This window comes from Tiliqua scincoides, chromosome 5 (genome assembly GCF_035046505.1).
Source record: "Tiliqua scincoides isolate rTilSci1 chromosome 5, rTilSci1.hap2, whole genome shotgun sequence".
Classification (NCBI taxonomy): Eukaryota; Metazoa; Chordata; class Lepidosauria; order Squamata; family Scincidae; genus Tiliqua; species Tiliqua scincoides.
This window is the reverse complement of record NC_089825.1, coordinates 61,416,623-61,434,458: the sequence shown is the minus strand read 5'-3', so window position 1 is coordinate 61,434,458 and position 17,836 is coordinate 61,416,623. Positions and strand designations below refer to the sequence as shown.

General features: G+C 41.9%; 1 protein-coding gene across 1 annotated transcript in view; it reads right to left on the bottom strand.

The window, feature by feature from the left end:
* Positions 1 to 13: 13 nt before the first annotated feature.
* The window catches only part of VOPP1 (VOPP1 WW domain binding protein), a 60,604-nt gene continuing 42,781 nt past the window's right edge, over positions 14 to 17,836 (bottom strand). Inside the window, exons 2-5 of the mRNA XM_066627859.1 lie at positions 16,262 to 16,320; positions 7,918 to 7,995; positions 5,034 to 5,170; positions 14 to 4,279 (exon numbers count right to left, since the gene is read on the bottom strand). Of these exons, the coding sequence (XP_066483956.1) occupies positions 4,098 to 4,279; positions 5,034 to 5,170; positions 7,918 to 7,995; positions 16,262 to 16,320 (456 nt within the window). The 3' untranslated portion in view covers positions 14 to 4,097. The remainder of the gene's footprint in view (positions 4,280 to 5,033; positions 5,171 to 7,917; positions 7,996 to 16,261; positions 16,321 to 17,836) is intronic.

Sequence of the window (17,836 nt, the reverse complement as noted above, 5' to 3'; positions counted from 1 at the left end):
GCATGCAAGCAGCCAAAGTAGCTAATAGATTTAATCACAACTTTGCTTCTTTTTTTCCAAATGGGGTACCAAACAATTTCACTAGAACAGCAGTTTGACTTCATGAGGAGGTGAATTCACCAAAACATCATAAGAAACAACCAGATCTCAGAAAAGAATAAAAAACTTCACACAAAGTTGTATTTCAACATACAGCTTCCGAGTCAAAAATGGGTACTACCCAGTGTTAAAAGGAAACTTTCAGTTAAGACACACTGAACAGTATAAAATTGTTGAACTACACCTATCTGCTAACACCACAGAATCCAGTTCACTGAAAGAGGAACTCTTGATTTATAAATTGGCTACAGTGCATATGCAGCTTCCAAGCTACATTATTTCAGAAAAAAAAGTACAATCATCTTGTGCTTCTAAGATGGGCTATTACCTGGTCAAAGTGCCCAAGTCCAAACTTAACTGTTCCGTCAAATTTTAGTTCACTTGCCAGACCGACATGTTTTCACCTGACCAGTCCACGCTTGATCATGCAACATTTGATGATGTTTGGTTGAGCATGTGAACTGCCTCTGTTGAAAGGTCTTGCATTGAGTGATTTTCTGGTGGTATTAATATGTCTGTGGGGATTAATCCTTGACAGCTAATTCATATATGCACATCATTTTTTATATAATAGCCCACAAGTAGATATGTATATGTGAACTGGCCCTATGCTAGCATCTTTTGACACAAAAAACAACATTTAACAGCAACAGAATGAAAACCACAGATTACTACTGCTGTGTTTTTGAAATGTGTCTGTTCCTAAAGTACTAGAGGAGAATATACATTTATCCTGATCTAGTCTTCCTGTGAATTGGTTTTCAGATCAGTGAAAGAATCCTCTGTTGCATTTCAATATAAAAAAAATGTGTTCAGATTTGGACTCCATTGAAAAGAACAGGAAGGTTTTGATGGGATGGGGGGAAATTGGTGCGCATATTGGAGCTCCCATGCTCATAAACCATCTCTGAATCAGAGTGAAAGCCTTCATGGATCACAACTAAATGCATAACTCTGCTCCCTCCCCACCCCCTTCCCAGTTCTTTTCAAAAGAGACTCCAAACCGACACATTTGTTAGCCCTGAAATGCAACAGAAAAGCTCCTCCTGTGGAATGGAATATGGATTCCGTCCATGGTGCAAAGGTAGGTGGATGCTGGACTGTAAAAGAAAAGAACTTGCACAGTTTATCATTGATAGCAGCAGTAGCTCGGGGAGCAACTAAAACCATCAAGAACATTGGGCAGATGATGCATAAAGCAGCCATTTTGAAGAAAAGGTTTGGTTTGCAAAGCTAGGCAAGTCTTTTGAACAGGCATTGCACATCTCATTCAGTTTCGCTACCGACTCAGAATACCAAGTTCAAATCAAACTCACATCTGCGTGATACAGAGTGCAGTTATTTAAGCCACAGTCCCCTCAACAATTTACTTAGAAGCCATTCCCTCTAAGCTTAATGGGACATACTTCATAACAACCATCTTTAGGATTACACTGTTTGGCTGGCTCAGTGTCTGACCCACCTGTGAAACAGCTCAAACATATTCCCGATGAACATATCCCGTTCTATGCATGTGTTTGCATATACAGTCAGCCTGCACCTCATGTGCAACACTCGTACAAATTGAAATATATGCCCACGGCAAACAAAAAAACAGTTTAAATAGTGCAGGTGATTCTGCACACCATTCCACACACTGAAAATATGCTCCAGAGTGAACATGAGATGGGAGAATGGAACTGCTGTTCCTGCACATCTCTCACTGTGATTTTAGTTCTTAAAGAGACAGGACGGTACATATTTTTCAGATTTAAGACAGTTTTGCCTATACAGATTTTTCCCTTAGGTGCCGAATTAACCCTCGTGTAAGATGTGGGCTGACTGTATATGTTTGATGCAAACACTTTATATTTTTAGGTATACATTAAAAAAATGTTAAGGGGGCCTTACTTCCTTCAAAACGTATTCATTTGATTATTGCACAATACTAGAACTGCCTTCTATTCACTCATTCAAGGTCCTGAAAGCTAATATCAAAGTTTTTTTTTGAATACTGCCTCACTGCATTCATAGATATCTGTAAGATTTTCTGACACACAACAGATTCCCTCATCAGTGGCTCTAGACACCTAGTATTCAGCAAAGTCTAGAACTGCAATAGCACAACCCAAAGATTCCAACTTACAGTTAAAGCTACTAAAGAACTGGGTTCCAAGACAATGGGAGCTTCTCCCAAGTCACCCCCAGGGCCACCCCAACAATGTTTTCTTCTGCTGCTCCTTCATCTGTTGAATAGTATACCTGCAATCCTAGTTGTACAGTAGGCACAGAGGGGGAGTAGAGAAAAGGAAACTTGCTGCAAGTGTCCAATTCTACAGTAGATGCAAAGGTAATTTCTCAGGTTGCAGCCTGAAGTCTCATTTGCTCTGCAGAGGACAGACTTAAGAGTTAAGAAGGAAGAGGAGAAAGGGCTTTGTAATACCACAAACAAAAGAGCATAACAATGGAGGACAAATGTGGAAAGTTTCTCATGCACAGAAACAATTAATAGAGGGCAGATTCTCATATTCATTTTTTGTTGGAGGTAAATTCACGATAATTTGTCTTCCAGTGTTAAATTCACTATTGTCTTCCAATGATTGGTTTCTTCAAAATGGGCTCTACAGCATGAGATTACTTATATCCTAGGTAAGTTTTCATCATGCTGCAGCACATGATAAATCTCAGGCGTCACTATGAAGTTGATTTGAAAGAAATGCCACATAAACATGATGAGCAGAAGCCACCTTGCAGGGATTTTCCCAAGTTAAAAATGAATATGAAACTCCAGCCTGAGAAGAATGTAAAGAAGAAATACTGAACATTCAAGCCTAAACTAAGGGCTATTTTACGTGTTGTGTAAAGTAAGAGAAGAGAGCTGCAGCCAATCCTGGCTCCCTACAGAGTTATACCTGTGTGAAAGCCATTCACATTCACACATTACCTTTTTAGGTGTACACATAAAATGTCTTTGGCATACACCTCAGAAATGTCATGAGAATGGGCCCCAAATCAATAGCAAAACAAGAACATAAGAACAGCCCCGCTGGATCAGGCCATAGGCCCATCTAGTCCAGCTTCCTGTATCTCACAGCGGCCCACCAAATGCCCCAGGGAGCACACCAGATAACAAGAGACCTCATCCTGGTGCCCTCCCTTGCATCTGGCATTCTGACATAACCCATTTCTAAAACCCTCATTCTATCACTATCATACTTTTTTGAATTCCCTCTAGGGAAGTTTTTCTTTTTTAGGCAAACAAGTTTTTAATCACAACTCATGGGCATATCACTATTGGCCTTTCCACACACATCAATAGTATGCTATGACATTTACATCATCAACAGTACATTACACATTTTATTCTTGGCAAAAAAATTACCAGCAAAAAAAAAAAAAAATGGAGGCAGGTTTAAGATGCAAGTGTGGACCATCATGTGGAAATGGTGCAATCTTCTTCCACCCAGTATTTGTGCAAGTGAAACAAATCTGACTCCAACACGAGACCATTAAGTGTGCACCATTCTACCAGAGCTCCTCAGTGTCTGCTTCATTCATTCCTTTTCTACGTCTCTGAGTTTGTTAATGAATACGGTTAAGCGACGTACTTGTTTCAATCAGTTCGGCTGTTTACTTCTTGTCCCAAGTCTGCCACTTCTTTTCTCTCTCATATTTAAGAATACCAGACTCAAGGCTCCAGAACCTTGAGGCTAGTGCACACTGTTCTCTGCTTACCACCATACCATACATCATTATCCCAATGATGCGCTAATATGACCCTTAGGAACACAAAGAGAATAAATAAAGAGGAAAGTGGGTGGTATTTTAGCATAGGCTTCCCAGAGATGAGCACTATAAAGGCTTACTTTGAAGATGCCAGAAGAGAATTTACCCTTGTAAAGCTGCAGCTCCTGTCAAAAATAATGCTAACTGGGAGAAAAGCAAAAGGAGGCTGGAGCATGAATGCTCATAGTTCTGCCTTTTCCCCCTGACCACTTCAATGTGCACTGCAGCAGAGGTTATGTGGAAGATTTCACCGCCTGCTCATATGGTGGGGGTGGTGTGTTGCAATACGAAGGTGGAGGTGGGTATACTGGGTTCAGTTGTGGAGACTTGGGTTGGACGTGGTAAGCCATCGCCATGGGGTTAATCATAGCTCCTTCTGGATCTCCATAATACGCCATCCCAGGCTGCTGTACTCCTAAAAAGAGAGACAGAGACAATACCTGGCTCTGAACTGTACTGTTACTTTTGAAACTAGTAGATGCTATTACTAGCAGGTCTGTATATACTTATGTGCTTCAAAGAAAAACCAACATGTCAATACAGTCAATCTTCAGGATTTGACATCTGTGGATTCACTTATCTGTGGGTAGCAGGAGTGCCACTTATCTCATTATCTTCATGGTCTGTTCTCGGATATTTATCACATTTTAATACCGCCCTTCCTCCAAAGAGCTCAGGGCAGTGTACACGGCTGCTCCCTTCCTTTTTTCCCCTCACAACAACCCTGTGAGGTAGGTGAGGCTGAGAGAAAGTGACTGGCCCAAGGTCACCCTGGAAGCTTCATGGCTGAGGGGGGATTTGAACCTGGATCTTCCAGGTCTGAGTCCACCTCCCAAACCTCTACACCACCCTGGCTCTCATATACACAGCATTATGAAGGTCTCTAGGGCATCTGCATCTCTCCTGAAGCTACTCATGGTGCCACTTTCAAGGTCGCCATGCTATTCACAGGCACCATTTTAAAAGGTTTCCACTGCATTCAAAATGCCAGCAGAGACCTTCATAATGCCAGTGGAGACCCTCACTTGCAAGGATATAGGGTTGCAAGGTGCAGCTGGACTGGATTACCCTCAGAACAATGACAAGAAGACCGTATCAAGTAGTCAAGAATTAATGTTATCGTTATTAGTAATAAATGTTAGTTTGATAAGACAGATGTAATTTCTGACCTGCTGCACTGCCATTAGGTGGTCTAGTGTATGACACATTGTAAGTTGTTTCATCAACCAGTGGGGGAGGATACATCCGCCTTCGGATAAAGAAACCTGCCCCACAACAGAACAGAACTCCCATCATCAGAAGAAACCTGAACAAAGGGAAGAGGAGAAAATGAGACTGTTTAGTCTGTGTTTGCACAAGTGTTGTGCATCATGTGGCTTTACCATTAGATAGGGATCCCGTAAGAGCAGCTCTGATGGATCAAACCAAGAGCACACCCACTCCAGATCCCTGTATCTCACAGCGGCCCACCAGATGCCTCAAGGAGCACTCAAGGTACCTGTATCCTATTACCACTTCCTTGCATCTAGCATTCTAAACCCAGAGGTTGCATGTAGTCATCATGGCTTGTAATATGTGATCAACTTTTCCTCCATAAATTGGTCCAATCCCCTTTTAAAGGCATCTGGGCCAGATGCCATAGCATTCTAGTGTAAACAATAACATTGATTGGTTAAAACGTTTTTCAGAAGCTCAAAAGTCTTAGATCAGCGGTTCCCAGACTTACTTCCGATGCAACACCCTTCCTTCAACTGTGCTTGCTGTGGAACCCGGAAGTAAGTGCCATTGACACATGACATGGTGGAGTCACCAGCACTTACTTCTAGATCACGCCTGGGGGGAAAAAGCTTAAAAATTAGGAATGATAAGGGTGTTATATTTTTATGGTGGGTGTATCCTGCCCTTCAGGTTTACAATGAAACTGCCGGGGTGGCTTATAAAGTAAAAGCACAAAAATTTGAAAAAATATTGTAAAAATACAACAATGAAAGAAGCAAAAAGAGCCCTTCAGACCCCTTTTCTCCAGGAGTCTCGCCCTCTATGGTGAGGCAAGCAATGTTTGGTGATGGGGCCTTTTCAGTGATGGTCTTTGAAACTCTGTCTCTAGACTGGCTTGCAGAGAGCCCACTCTTTTGGTTTTCCAACACCAGAGTAAGATTTTTCTTTTAATTTTAAATCTTGTATTTGAACCTTGCATTTTAAATTTGAGTCTTTTAGACTCGATTTAAAATACATGACTGTAAGACTAGAATAAAAATGATATACAGGTTGTGGCTCAGCATCCGCGGTGGTTCTGTTCCCAGAATCTCATGCTGGAAATAGTGTTAAATGAAATCAATTTTTTTAAAAACCTTTCTTTACTCAGAAGCTTAAAAATAGCCTTGCTTACCATTATAATGCAGGACAGTGGCAGCAGGCAGGCAATCAAACAACAGCTTAGTTTCAGTTCACTCTGAGATAAGTGACCACTCCCTTCCCCCTGGAGCATGGCAAAGTGCAAAGAGAATGCAAAGCGAAGGTGATAATCACGTCCACTCTGCATTCTTTCCTGTGATTCAGGGAAAAGGGAGGGGTCGATTTCCTTGGAGTGAATTGAAACTAAACTGTTCTAAGCCCCTAGAGCTGAGATATTCAATCTGTGCATTGGGTCTCCCTAGGGAGGCGTGGCTAGCTCCCAGGGGCATCCTGAAGCATCTGGGGGGGGAGAGGTGGCCTTAGCTGCTCAGCTCAGCTGCACCTGCTGCCTCCTCATGCAGCTTTTCTGCAGCTGTGCAGGTGGGTGGGGCAGTGTGAGGTGGGGAAGGCATGTGAAACATGGTGGGGGGAGGTGGTGAAGCCTCCCCACCAAACCTAGAGAAGGCTGGCTGGGAGGTACGCAGCGGAGAGAAGGCTGGCTGGGAAAAGCTGGGAGGTGTGCAGTGCTTTCCTCTGCTTGGGAAGGAGGGAGCCCAGCCTGCTCTTAGTAGGGGGGGTGTCCAAATGCCGCAGCCTGCATTCCTCTGCATTTCAGTCTTGCCTGGGGAGAATAGGGGTGGCATCTGCATGTTGGGGTGTATGTGTGTGAGCAGCCCCCATCTCCTTTGAGGGTAAGTTGTAATCTTGCTCGGTGTGGCTGCAATCCTAGCCACACTTTCCTAGGAGTAAGCCCCATGGACTCAAATGGGACTTACTTCTCAGTAGACCTACATAGGTCTTTGTCAGCTTAACCAAGGATCTTCACCTTTCTCTTTTTCCTCCCCCTTCAAAAAAGAAAAAAAAGCCACTCTTGATGGCTTTGCCTCAAAAAATTGATAAAAAAATAAAAATACCCATTCCTTTTCAGCCATCCCCCTTTTTCCTCCTGCCTCCTTGGGGGGGAGGACTTCCCATGTTGGCTGCTATTGTAAGACAAAAGGCACAATCCTAGCTAGGTCTACTCAGAAGTCAGTCCTATTGTGTTCAATGGGACTTATTCCCAGGAAAGTGAGGTTAGGATTGCAGCCAAACAGTCTTTGAGTCTCAGTTTGCAATTAGCAGATACACACAAAACAAAGTCTTCCCCTCCCCCAGCAAATTCATCACTTCCCCCCTCCCTTTCCAAAACCCTCCAGGTGTGCTGCTAACAAACTCAGGGCACAAGCCTAACCAGGTCTACTCAGAAGTAAGTCCTATTTTGTTCAATGGGGCTTACTCTCAGGTAAGTGGTTATGACTGCAGCCTCAGAGCGCTGGCAGCTGTTTTTTTTGTTTCTAGTGTTTAACACCTTCATCCCCATTTTGGGGGTAACTGAGGTGAGGTATTGTAATGGGGAGCCATGGCCAATGGCCACAAGGATCAGGGAACCGCAGGCCTCAAAAGTTCTAGAACCACTGCCCTAGAGAGAGTTTGACTGATTGATTCCCTGCCTGCTGCCTACCTCCTGCATTACAATGGTAAGCAAGGTTGAGTAAAGGGACTTTTTTTTCTTTAATTTACAGGTTATACCTGTACACACTTGTAGAGTGGGAACAGATTACAGTGCAATCAACACTAGAACTTGACACTAGAACTTGCCCAAATCAAGTGCAGACTTACCAAAAATACCATAGCCGCTGAATAGACAAAGTCCTTACACAGCATCTTGAACCACAGCAGTCTTCATAGGAGCGGCATCTGCATAAAAACCAAGAGCAGAGGACATTTGGGAACTGCAATGTAAAGATGTAGCCTGTTAGAAGTCAGGAGTTGGCAGGAAAGGAAAACCTCACTGGGCTGGGATTCTGTCAAGCCTGGTTATTTTAACTGTCAACACATGTCGCTGGAGAACAGACATGGGCGAGCTATGGATTCTGATGCCAAGAGAACCACTTCTGCAAGTGCCGTGTGTGACATTATACATCTGGAAATGAAAGCGGCGCATTGTTGCTATGGCTGCACAGCACAGATGGGTCACTCCCTTGAGATTCACAGCAATGCTAATTTGGGCCTGTAAAGAAACCAGCATTATTAATGCACTCCCATGGTAGGCACTGATACAGGTTGGTCCGCAGCCTTTGATACAACTGATTTTTAATAATCAATGGGATTATGCTTGGGAGACAAAAATAAACATGCCTGCAGCGTCATGGAGCACAGATAAATAATGTACCACAACTTTTCAAATGGAATCTAACAGATTAACAACACAATCCTATGCTTGTCTACTTAGAAGTAATTTCCTTACATTCCTTTCCTGGGAGGGAAAGTGTGTATAGGATTGTAGTCTAAAGCAGGTAAAACTGAGGTAGCTTACACATGATGTATGCCTACCACATATGAAAGGGGCAATAAACAACTAAAAGAACTAGTTCCAGAGGAACTGTAATCCAAGAGAAGCACACCAGAGACAAATGAAAATAATAAGATATAAAACGGGAAGGGGTGTTTAATGTCTAGTGTGAATTTATTTTAATTATAGAAAGGTTAAAAAACAAGTCTGCATTACAAGGTCTCAACATGACTGTATGCAAGCCACCGGTTAATTTGATCACTTATAAACAAATAGATCTAGAAGGCCACAAAACTGAAATACCGTTAACGGCTGATAGCAGTGATGCGTACTGGGACACTGGACCCCCATTCCGTAAAGTCCCCACCAGCAGTCAAATTAAAGCACACATCTGTTATCAACATCCATCTTTCAGATATTGGAATGAGAGTAAATAAAAGAAATGGCAACGGCAGAAACAAGCCTTCAGTTTCTCAGGGCAGGCTGAGCTCTTTTGCTATATTGCAAGTAGTATTCATTACAGTTTTGACGTTTTGAGATTTGCATGCTGCCTTTCTGCCAATGATATGGTTAACAATTTGTATGCCAACTGTGGATTAAAAACCACTTCAAAAATAAAATGGCAAAAATATGAATTTGCTCTTCAACTAAAGGTAGCATTACATTTTATGCATAAATTTTCATCTGTTTTAATGTCACTTCTTGTTGTGCCAAATTATCTTTAGATTAGCTTTTATATGGCAGATTGTGGGTGCCTTTGACCTTTGAAGATTGTTTCCTGCTAAAGCCTTATTTCCTGGCTTTTTGCCTATAAAAGCGTCAACTAATTTATATATTTGCAGTCACTGCAAATATGGAAAACAAGTAGAGAAAAAATTAAGTCACTGGCATGTGCATGTGAACCAGCCTTTAGATCAGGGCCATTTTGTGCTGCATTTTACTTGCTAAGCTAGGCTTTGATTAGAATCTCCAGTGCTAAGAGTTCCTTTTTTCCCCCCAGGCACATAGGTTGGGAAGGCAGCTCTCCAGAATTAGAAGCAATGGAAATGTCAGGCTGCTAGAGACAGGGCTGGCTTTAGGAGCAGTGGGTCCCACTTGGAAACATTTTTTGCAGGGTCCCAGGTTCACAGGCAAGATCTGTAGACTCTTCGAGATATAAATAAAGTGTATTACAGACTTTATATCTATATGGTAGAATGGAAAATTTATTTATTTTCTTACAGTCTCTGGAGATTTCTCGCAGTGTAAGTCACAATTAGCTAGTCTGCTTTCCCACAATAGCAAAGCCTCGTCAATCACAACTTTGTGGACTGCTGTGTTGGAAAACGTGCTCTGGCTCAAGAATTCTGATGAAGTGAAGTGGAGTAGACCAACAAGTGTTTACAACCTTTCACACCCAGAAAATCCTTAGGGGTTCATCACCCAGGTGTCTGCAAATAAGAAGCAGGTGCCGAGGAATTTAAAATGGACTTTTTTTTCCTCAGCTCAGCATAGGTTTGTTTTCTAAAAATGTGAATCTTCTACTAGTGAATCATGCATTTAAGGAGCAAGAATAACTTTCACATAGACTTGTCAACAATACACTTAAAACAGAACTCCCATTCTGCAGGGAACCCTGGAACTTGTAGTTCAGTTAAAAGCAAAATTCTCAACCTCAAAATACAATTCCTCAAAAGCAACCTCAAAATACAATTCCCATGATACTTTAACCTGGCAAAATAATATTAGTTTCAAAGCACAAATGCAAGATTCCCCCCATACACAATGTAATTCTCAAACCAGTTAAGCAAAATATCAGGATTTACACTAATGCCACCCAGTACATTCAGTACGATTGTAAATAAGCTGATTTGTATGTATTTAAGCCCAAATGGGCAGATTCAAACATTCAGAGGCATGTAGACATGTTATACTCTAGTTCTCACTATGGTCTCCATCACGTTACATTCATGGTGTGACAATCCTGTGTTCTGTGGGGGGTGGAGGACAAAGTCATCACCAGCATCCAGATTACAGGATTTATTGCTCCCAAACCCTCAGCTATCTACCACACTAAGCATGTACAGACAACAGCTTTTTTAAAAAGCCTTTGTTTCAACAAGCATTTTATAGCAATTCTTCCTGTTGTTCAGCTTTTTCTGCCACTATTAGGTTGTTGCATGATTTTTAATTTACATTATTTATAATATTGATTGTAAGCTGCCCTGAGGACCCACTTCAGGCAGAAGGCACAGAACATAAATATTTCATAAATAAAATGCATGGGGGATTGCGTCTTCAAAAGCACCTTCAAATCAAAATCGATTTGCACGTGGAAAGCTAATATGTCACAGAGAAGGCTTCTAGTTTTCCACGTGCAGAGCTCATTTAAACTACAATCCTAAACACAATTTCCAGAGGAAACCCCACTGAACATGCATTCACTTCTGAGTAGGCATACACAGTATTGCCCTGGTAAGTACTGTAATGCCTTCTTTGGAGGGCATATTATTATACAAAGTACTTGGAAATCAAAGCCATCAGGAAGAAAGCAAATTAAAGGGAAAGGGAAAGCTGTATTGCATTAAAAGGACATAATCCCAAGCAATCAATGAAAATTAACTTGAAAAGGAAAAAGCCAAATGGAAGCTGGAAAGGAAACAAAATATAAATTTTGAAATAAAAATGTTTTTCTTAAAAGGCAGCCAGTTATCCCGCAGGAAGCTGGAACAAGGAGTCAGGTTTGATTTTCCTTTGCCAAGCAGAAATTTCTCCTTATCGATTCTTCACTTGGGGCTAAATGCAACACCTACTCATGGGATACTTCTGTAGGTCAGCTGACTGAAAATCTGAAAGTCACAAGAGGCTCCTGAAGACTGGCTGCCCACCTATCTGCATCATGTGTCACATGTATGTTCAACCTACAGCCCTTTCACAATCTAAAATAGTACGGTGTGCACAATGTAAAAATTAAGAAAAGAAGTAGGGAATGAATATGCACTCCAAATAAAAAAAGACATAATGTCAGCTTTTCTAGGATAACACACTATAAAAAAAAAATCTAGGAAACTATTATATATACACTGGGGTGGCCAACCTGTGGCTCATATGCCACCCACAGCTCCTGGACGTATCATGAAATATGTTGGTCAAGCACCACAACTAACATAGAAAGTAAATAAGAAATTTTCATGCTTTATAATTATTTACGGGGTATAAACTGAGAGTCCACTTGATTAAAATGCAAGTTTAATGTTCACGGTGAGAAAACACATTTAAGAATTTAAAAGCTTCTTACATATTGTGGCTCTAAAACATCTGAAGTTTATCGTATGTGGCTCTTACATTAAGCAATTTTGTTCACCCCGATATATACTTTAACTTCTTATTTTGCATTTAAGCTGTTGGAATCACAGACATGGTGACTTGATGGGAATATCCAGATCTTGACCTGGAGAGTGTGCATTTTCTAGCTTGCAATCACTAGGGTCAGTGGTTAAAACATCACTGGCTGAAGTTACTGCTCTGTTGGTCAAGTAATGACAGAAGGCAAAGCTGACTGTATTTACAGCAGGCCTATCAGCCCACTCCTATCAGCCACACTGGCCACCCCTATATCCTTTCTGTGCCCTCTATGAGGCCCAGGTATAATACATAGTCCTAGCTAGCTCACCAGGCTGGATCTAAAACCCTGATCATGAGGTACCAACCAATTCAAACGGAAGTCCCTGACAGCAGGTTGGTTTAAACAATATTCTGAAGAGCATTTCAGAATTCTACACAACACCTGGCCTCTACAATTCAGTTTTTCTGTACTTGAAATATATTACCAAGCCAAGAAGAGAAGCAGCAGGGCTTAAGGAGGTTGACAACAAGACCCCACATATACACATTCAGAAGAAAAATGCTTACATCTCCATTCTCTTTGTGATAGTACATTAAAAGGACAGCCTTGAACAATGAGTCAAAAGCCTACAGTGTGTTTAATGAGCTGGAGAACTGGAGCTCTCAAGATGTCACTGCCTAGATACCAAGGAAGTACAAAACCAGGAGGAAAAAACCTTTATTATGATGACTCATTCGTCCTACGTGGCTAGACTGCATGTTAACTGACCTCATTCTGTTGTGTTATCTATGACAAACCTCAATATCCATCATTTTAAAGAAAACATGAAAAACCAGAAAAAAACAAAATGAATATGGTGCATTTAATTAATGAATACACTTAGTACAGGTGGATGGGGTGTGTGTGATTGAATGTACCATATGCATTCTTAAATATGCAATACTAAGAAAATGCCCATAAATAATAGATTTATAGATCACCTTTCCCAATTGAAGTCACCTCATTACAACTCCATTAAACAAGGAAGAGGAGAGAGGGTCAGTATATTGAAGGAACTCCTGATCATAGCATTTGGGATAAGAAGTAGATTTTGTTCTTTCTCATTTCTATTCCAGATACTGCAAACTGACACATCTCTGGAATCCGGCAGCCCAAACCTATGCATGCCTACTCAGAAGTAAATCCCATTAGAGTCAATGGGGCTTACTCCCAGGAAAAGTGTGGATAGGATTGGGCTGTAAGTCATGATCTGTGGGCCATACGAGTCCTGCAAAATCACTAGCTCCACCCCAGCCTGCCCAAGGCGTCCCCTATAACAAACGCCATCACTATTCTCATATTCCCAAATCACTGACAGGGATATCAGAAAAATAAGCTAACACAAACCACTGAATCTAAAGGAGCTTGATAAGTTATGAAGAATATTACCCATCTAAGATAAGGAAAATGAATTGGTAGTTGAGTAGAGGGTGATAAGGTGTCCATGCCTCATATAAATTACTGTAAGCCAGCATATTTTAGCACTATACAGCAGTCTCCAGCAGGAAATACAATTTGACTAAGAGCTGTGGCAACAAGTGTAGATCCCAGAGATTATGGTTTTTTATTTTACAAAATGCATTGCATGAGCTGCAATTTGGAGCAGAAGACTAGTGGCAGAGGAAAAAGGCTTTCTTTCCCATTTGGTTGCTTTGCTAAATACTGACTGACATGCACGCATATCCAAGCTGATTTTCCCCTACAGGAGAGAAAAGCTGCCAGGTAGTAGGGGATAATAGAAAAACTGCCAGAGTAGTAAGAGTTCAGAGCTTCTCTTACTCCAGCACCAGCCTTCTGCCATAGACAGCAGTTTTTGCAGCTGCATTTCATAAACAGAAATGTTTGCAACCAACTATACACGACAAAGCATCACACGTAGCTTGTCCCTAAGACCCAATGTGCTACAATGGTTAGAATGCTGGACTTTGATCACAGGAACAGATGCAGTGGTAGATCCCCAGTGAGTCCATAAAAGTGGGTGACCTTGGACGAGTCACTATATCCTACCCTAGCCTACCTAAGAGGGTTGTACTGAAAACAGAACTGCTCCATGCAGAAGGGCAGATAATGATAAAAATAAATAAAATTCGTCAATGCACATGGAGCTTTACAGTGCTTCACAAGCACAGAACCCAGATCTCTGCGGAGTGGAGCTTATACTCTGAATGCTGGCAGTGGCAAAGACAATGAGGATGGACAGGAAGAAGAAAAGGTAGCAAGGGCTGAATGTGAGCAAACTAGAGATAGGCTTGGTTGAAGTTAAGGGATTTTGAGCTCTTATAGACAACGAGTATGCATTCATTCTGCAGAATGCTATGCAGGGGAACAAAAATGTATCAAGGTCAAGGTAACAATGGCAAATTATGCCTCTGCTCCAGAATATAATCAATCTCACTGGACTGTGTGGCACAAAATCCATTCCATTGGCTGGGTTGGCTTTCTGTCAGTGCCCATTAGACTTCTATTGTGAAGCCACATTAAAAAAATTCAGCCCCACATTTGCCATCATCAGCATGGACACCCATAAACAGCAGCCTCCTTCTAACACTGCTCAAGATAATATATGAGCTGTCTCTATTTCAGTGCCTGGGTGTGAGCACTGGACAAGTTCAATTCGTCTTGTTGATGTACAGGAATAGGAAGTAATTATTTTTGCACAGAATTAATCAGTCTTCTTGGGCCACAGAACGAAGAAGTCATACTGGTTGCCTAGCAGAGAGATATACTTACTATTAAGGAATATCTCTGGACATGACAGATCTGGCAGATTCATTATTTCAGAAAGTTTGTTCTGGGTATACTTGTTAATTTTCCCCTTATTTAAAACAGCAGGACTGATCTATCGCCAGACATTTTCAGCCATCGAAGGCATGAAGTCTTATATTAAGGGAAAAGAATGGGTCTCCTTATGAACATGCGTAGGCAGAAACAAAACAGAAATCCTGGTGTGATGACATACGTAGATGGTACACTACATGAATGTCAAAGATGACCATCATGCCTTTTCTGCAGCGAAGTAGAAAATGAAACTTTAATGGAACCAAAGCATGTTCTGATGAAGAGCCCAAGAAAGTACAGGTTCAGTCTATTTATCTGCAGATTTGGCTCAACAAAGACCCTCCAGACCCCCTATTGAGCCACATTTGGCCCAACTTGGAGCTGTGCTCCAGTCACCTCCAGAGCCTCTTCTGAGGCCCCCAAAAGCATCGGAAGGTAACTTCCAGTTTCACCTTCCGACGCTTTCAGGGGCCTTCCAACACTTTCAGGGGGGCCTTTCTGAGGCCTGTGGAGACCATATGCAGCCTCCACAGGCCTCAGAAAGGCCACTGAGTCAGAAGGTGAAGCAGGAGGTCGCCTTCCAAAGCTTTTGGGGGACTCAGAAAGGCCTCTGGAGGTCACTTCTGGTTTTTGGCCCCAGAGCAGCTCTGGACGTGACCGGAGCCTTGAGTTCAGTGGACCCTGAAATTTGGTATCCACAAGGGGTCCAGGACCAGAACCCTCGCACATAATGAGGGTCCACCTGTATCTTATTTAAATTAGTCCATCTGTTCAGGCCAACTGTGAATCATTCTGAATATTGTAGTTACCTGAACTGCAGGACAAGTTATCTAGGCACTGATGCTTTAAAAACAGAAGAAAGGATTTTAGGCAATCCTGTTTAAGAATCAAGGCTACCAGTGGAAAATTCAGAATGAAATTTTCAGGAAAGACTGGGCTGTTGATTGGAACCCATTCTGCAGAAGACTTACGGTTGATTCACATGTGCATTTGCACCCCTAGAACATTCAGTACTAGTTGCAAGGAATTTGTTTTGCTTTAATTAGCATTCAAAAATAGTATCTCCTGTCTATGGTCTGAAGTGGTGCAGCCCACCCTACTACCTCCAGATTCTATTATCTCATTTTGCCACATTGGTCCGCCAGGCCTAGGTTCTTACTGGCGGGAGTGGGGGGAGGGAGTCAAGCAATCCTTTATGAAGGATATACATGAGGACTGCATACCTGAGTGGGTTCAATCAATCAGGTTTAAGTAAAGGTTTAGTCAAGTAATTGGGTGGGATAATTTTGGAGGCCGAGACTGAAGGGCACACTAGTTTGTTTTCTGAACTTAATTTGGATCCAATGCAGGACTGTAATAGATGAAAAGTAAACTAACTACTTTTTTTTTTTCATCTAACAATGAATGACAGCTTTTGGTCATTAAACTGACAGTTTATTCCTGCTCCAAATCACACACTTCCTATAAGAATAAATGCTAACATGAAGAGAACTTGAATTTAACATTGAGAGAAAATTAGGATCACTTACATATAATACGTAGGATATACGCCTTCGAAGTACCAGCACTGCTTTTTGGCTTCTGTATACTGAAAGGAAAATAAGAGGGTATTGTTCATCATATAAAACAAGATCCATGACCAAAACTCAATTTACTATATCAAAGATTATCACATTTGCATGGAAGACAAAGGTCTTCAGTTCACAAATGATTAGAGGTTGAGCCTATTTATCTGTGGATTTTCCATCTGTGGATATGGCTCGATGCAGGTCCTCCGGACCTGTGTTGAGCTGGCCCAACATGAGCTCTGAACATGATTGGAATCCTGCTCCAGTCACGTCTAGAGCTGTTCTGAAGCCCGCAGAGGCTGTGTACGTCCGCCCATGGCCTCTGAGGGCTTCAGAATGCTTCCTAGAGGCAAAAAAGCCATTTCTGGTTTTTTTGTCCAGCCCTCCTAATGTCTTTTAAAGGCATTAAAAACATCACTTCCAGTTTTAACGAAAAACCAGAAGTGGCTTTTTTTTGCCTTGAGGAGGCATTCTGAAGCCTACAGAGGCCGTGGGTGGACGTACATGGCCTCTGCAGACTTCAGAACAGTTCTGGATGTGACTTGGACGAAGGTTCCAGTCACGTTCAGAGCTCAGGTGGGCTCCAAAACCCACAGATATTATCTGCAGCTTTCTGTATCTGTAAGGGTCTGGGAATGGATCCCTTGAGAATGCAGAGACACCACCTGTATATCAAGAGACACCTGATGTAAAAGATGGCAAAAGCAGAACCACAGGCAATGATCAAACCCCATGTTCTCAAATTTGAATTTTCCCAGATAAGAGAAATGTGGGAACTTGGAACACTTGCAGGAGATGTTCGGCAGGTGCTTAAAACCCCTCCTACGATATCATCATGGATATCATCACCATCTATTTGCATTACCTAGAGCCCCAACGCATACACATTTACATATTGTTAAAGAATATCTCTAATATATGCTGCATTCAGACACTTTTTACTCCAATAGTTTCTGTAGAGTTACACCCCACCATTCCACTCTTCTAGGATCTCAAGGCAGCTGGGCTGCACTGATTCCAATGCAGGATATGTTGATCAAATGACCATAAGTTTTCCTGTAAGGAAAATGCACAATGGAACAGGGTTATATTTGTTATATTTCCATAGCTATGGATGAAAGATCCAATATGGTACCTCCCCTTCCATTCCCCATATTTATATCTAGAAAGGAACTATTGCCACTTACAAAAAAATGATCAGCAACATTTAGGGCTCAATCCTATCCAACTTTCCAGCACCGGTGCAGCCGCAATGCAGCCCCAAGGTAAGGGAACAAATGTTCCCATACCTTGAGGAAGCTTCTGTGACTGCCTCTCCATCATAGGATGCAGTGCACACCCCACTGGCATGGCTGCATATGCACTAGAAAACTGGATAGAATTGGGCCCTTACTATCTGGATCAGAAATTATGAAGAAATGAAAGGATAGCAGCACATTGGAACTTTGCACCCGTGCGTGTGCATCTAAGCACATATGAACTGCAGTTGTGACACATCTGTCTCTCCATTGCTTAAACATCCTTTCTAAAGGCTCT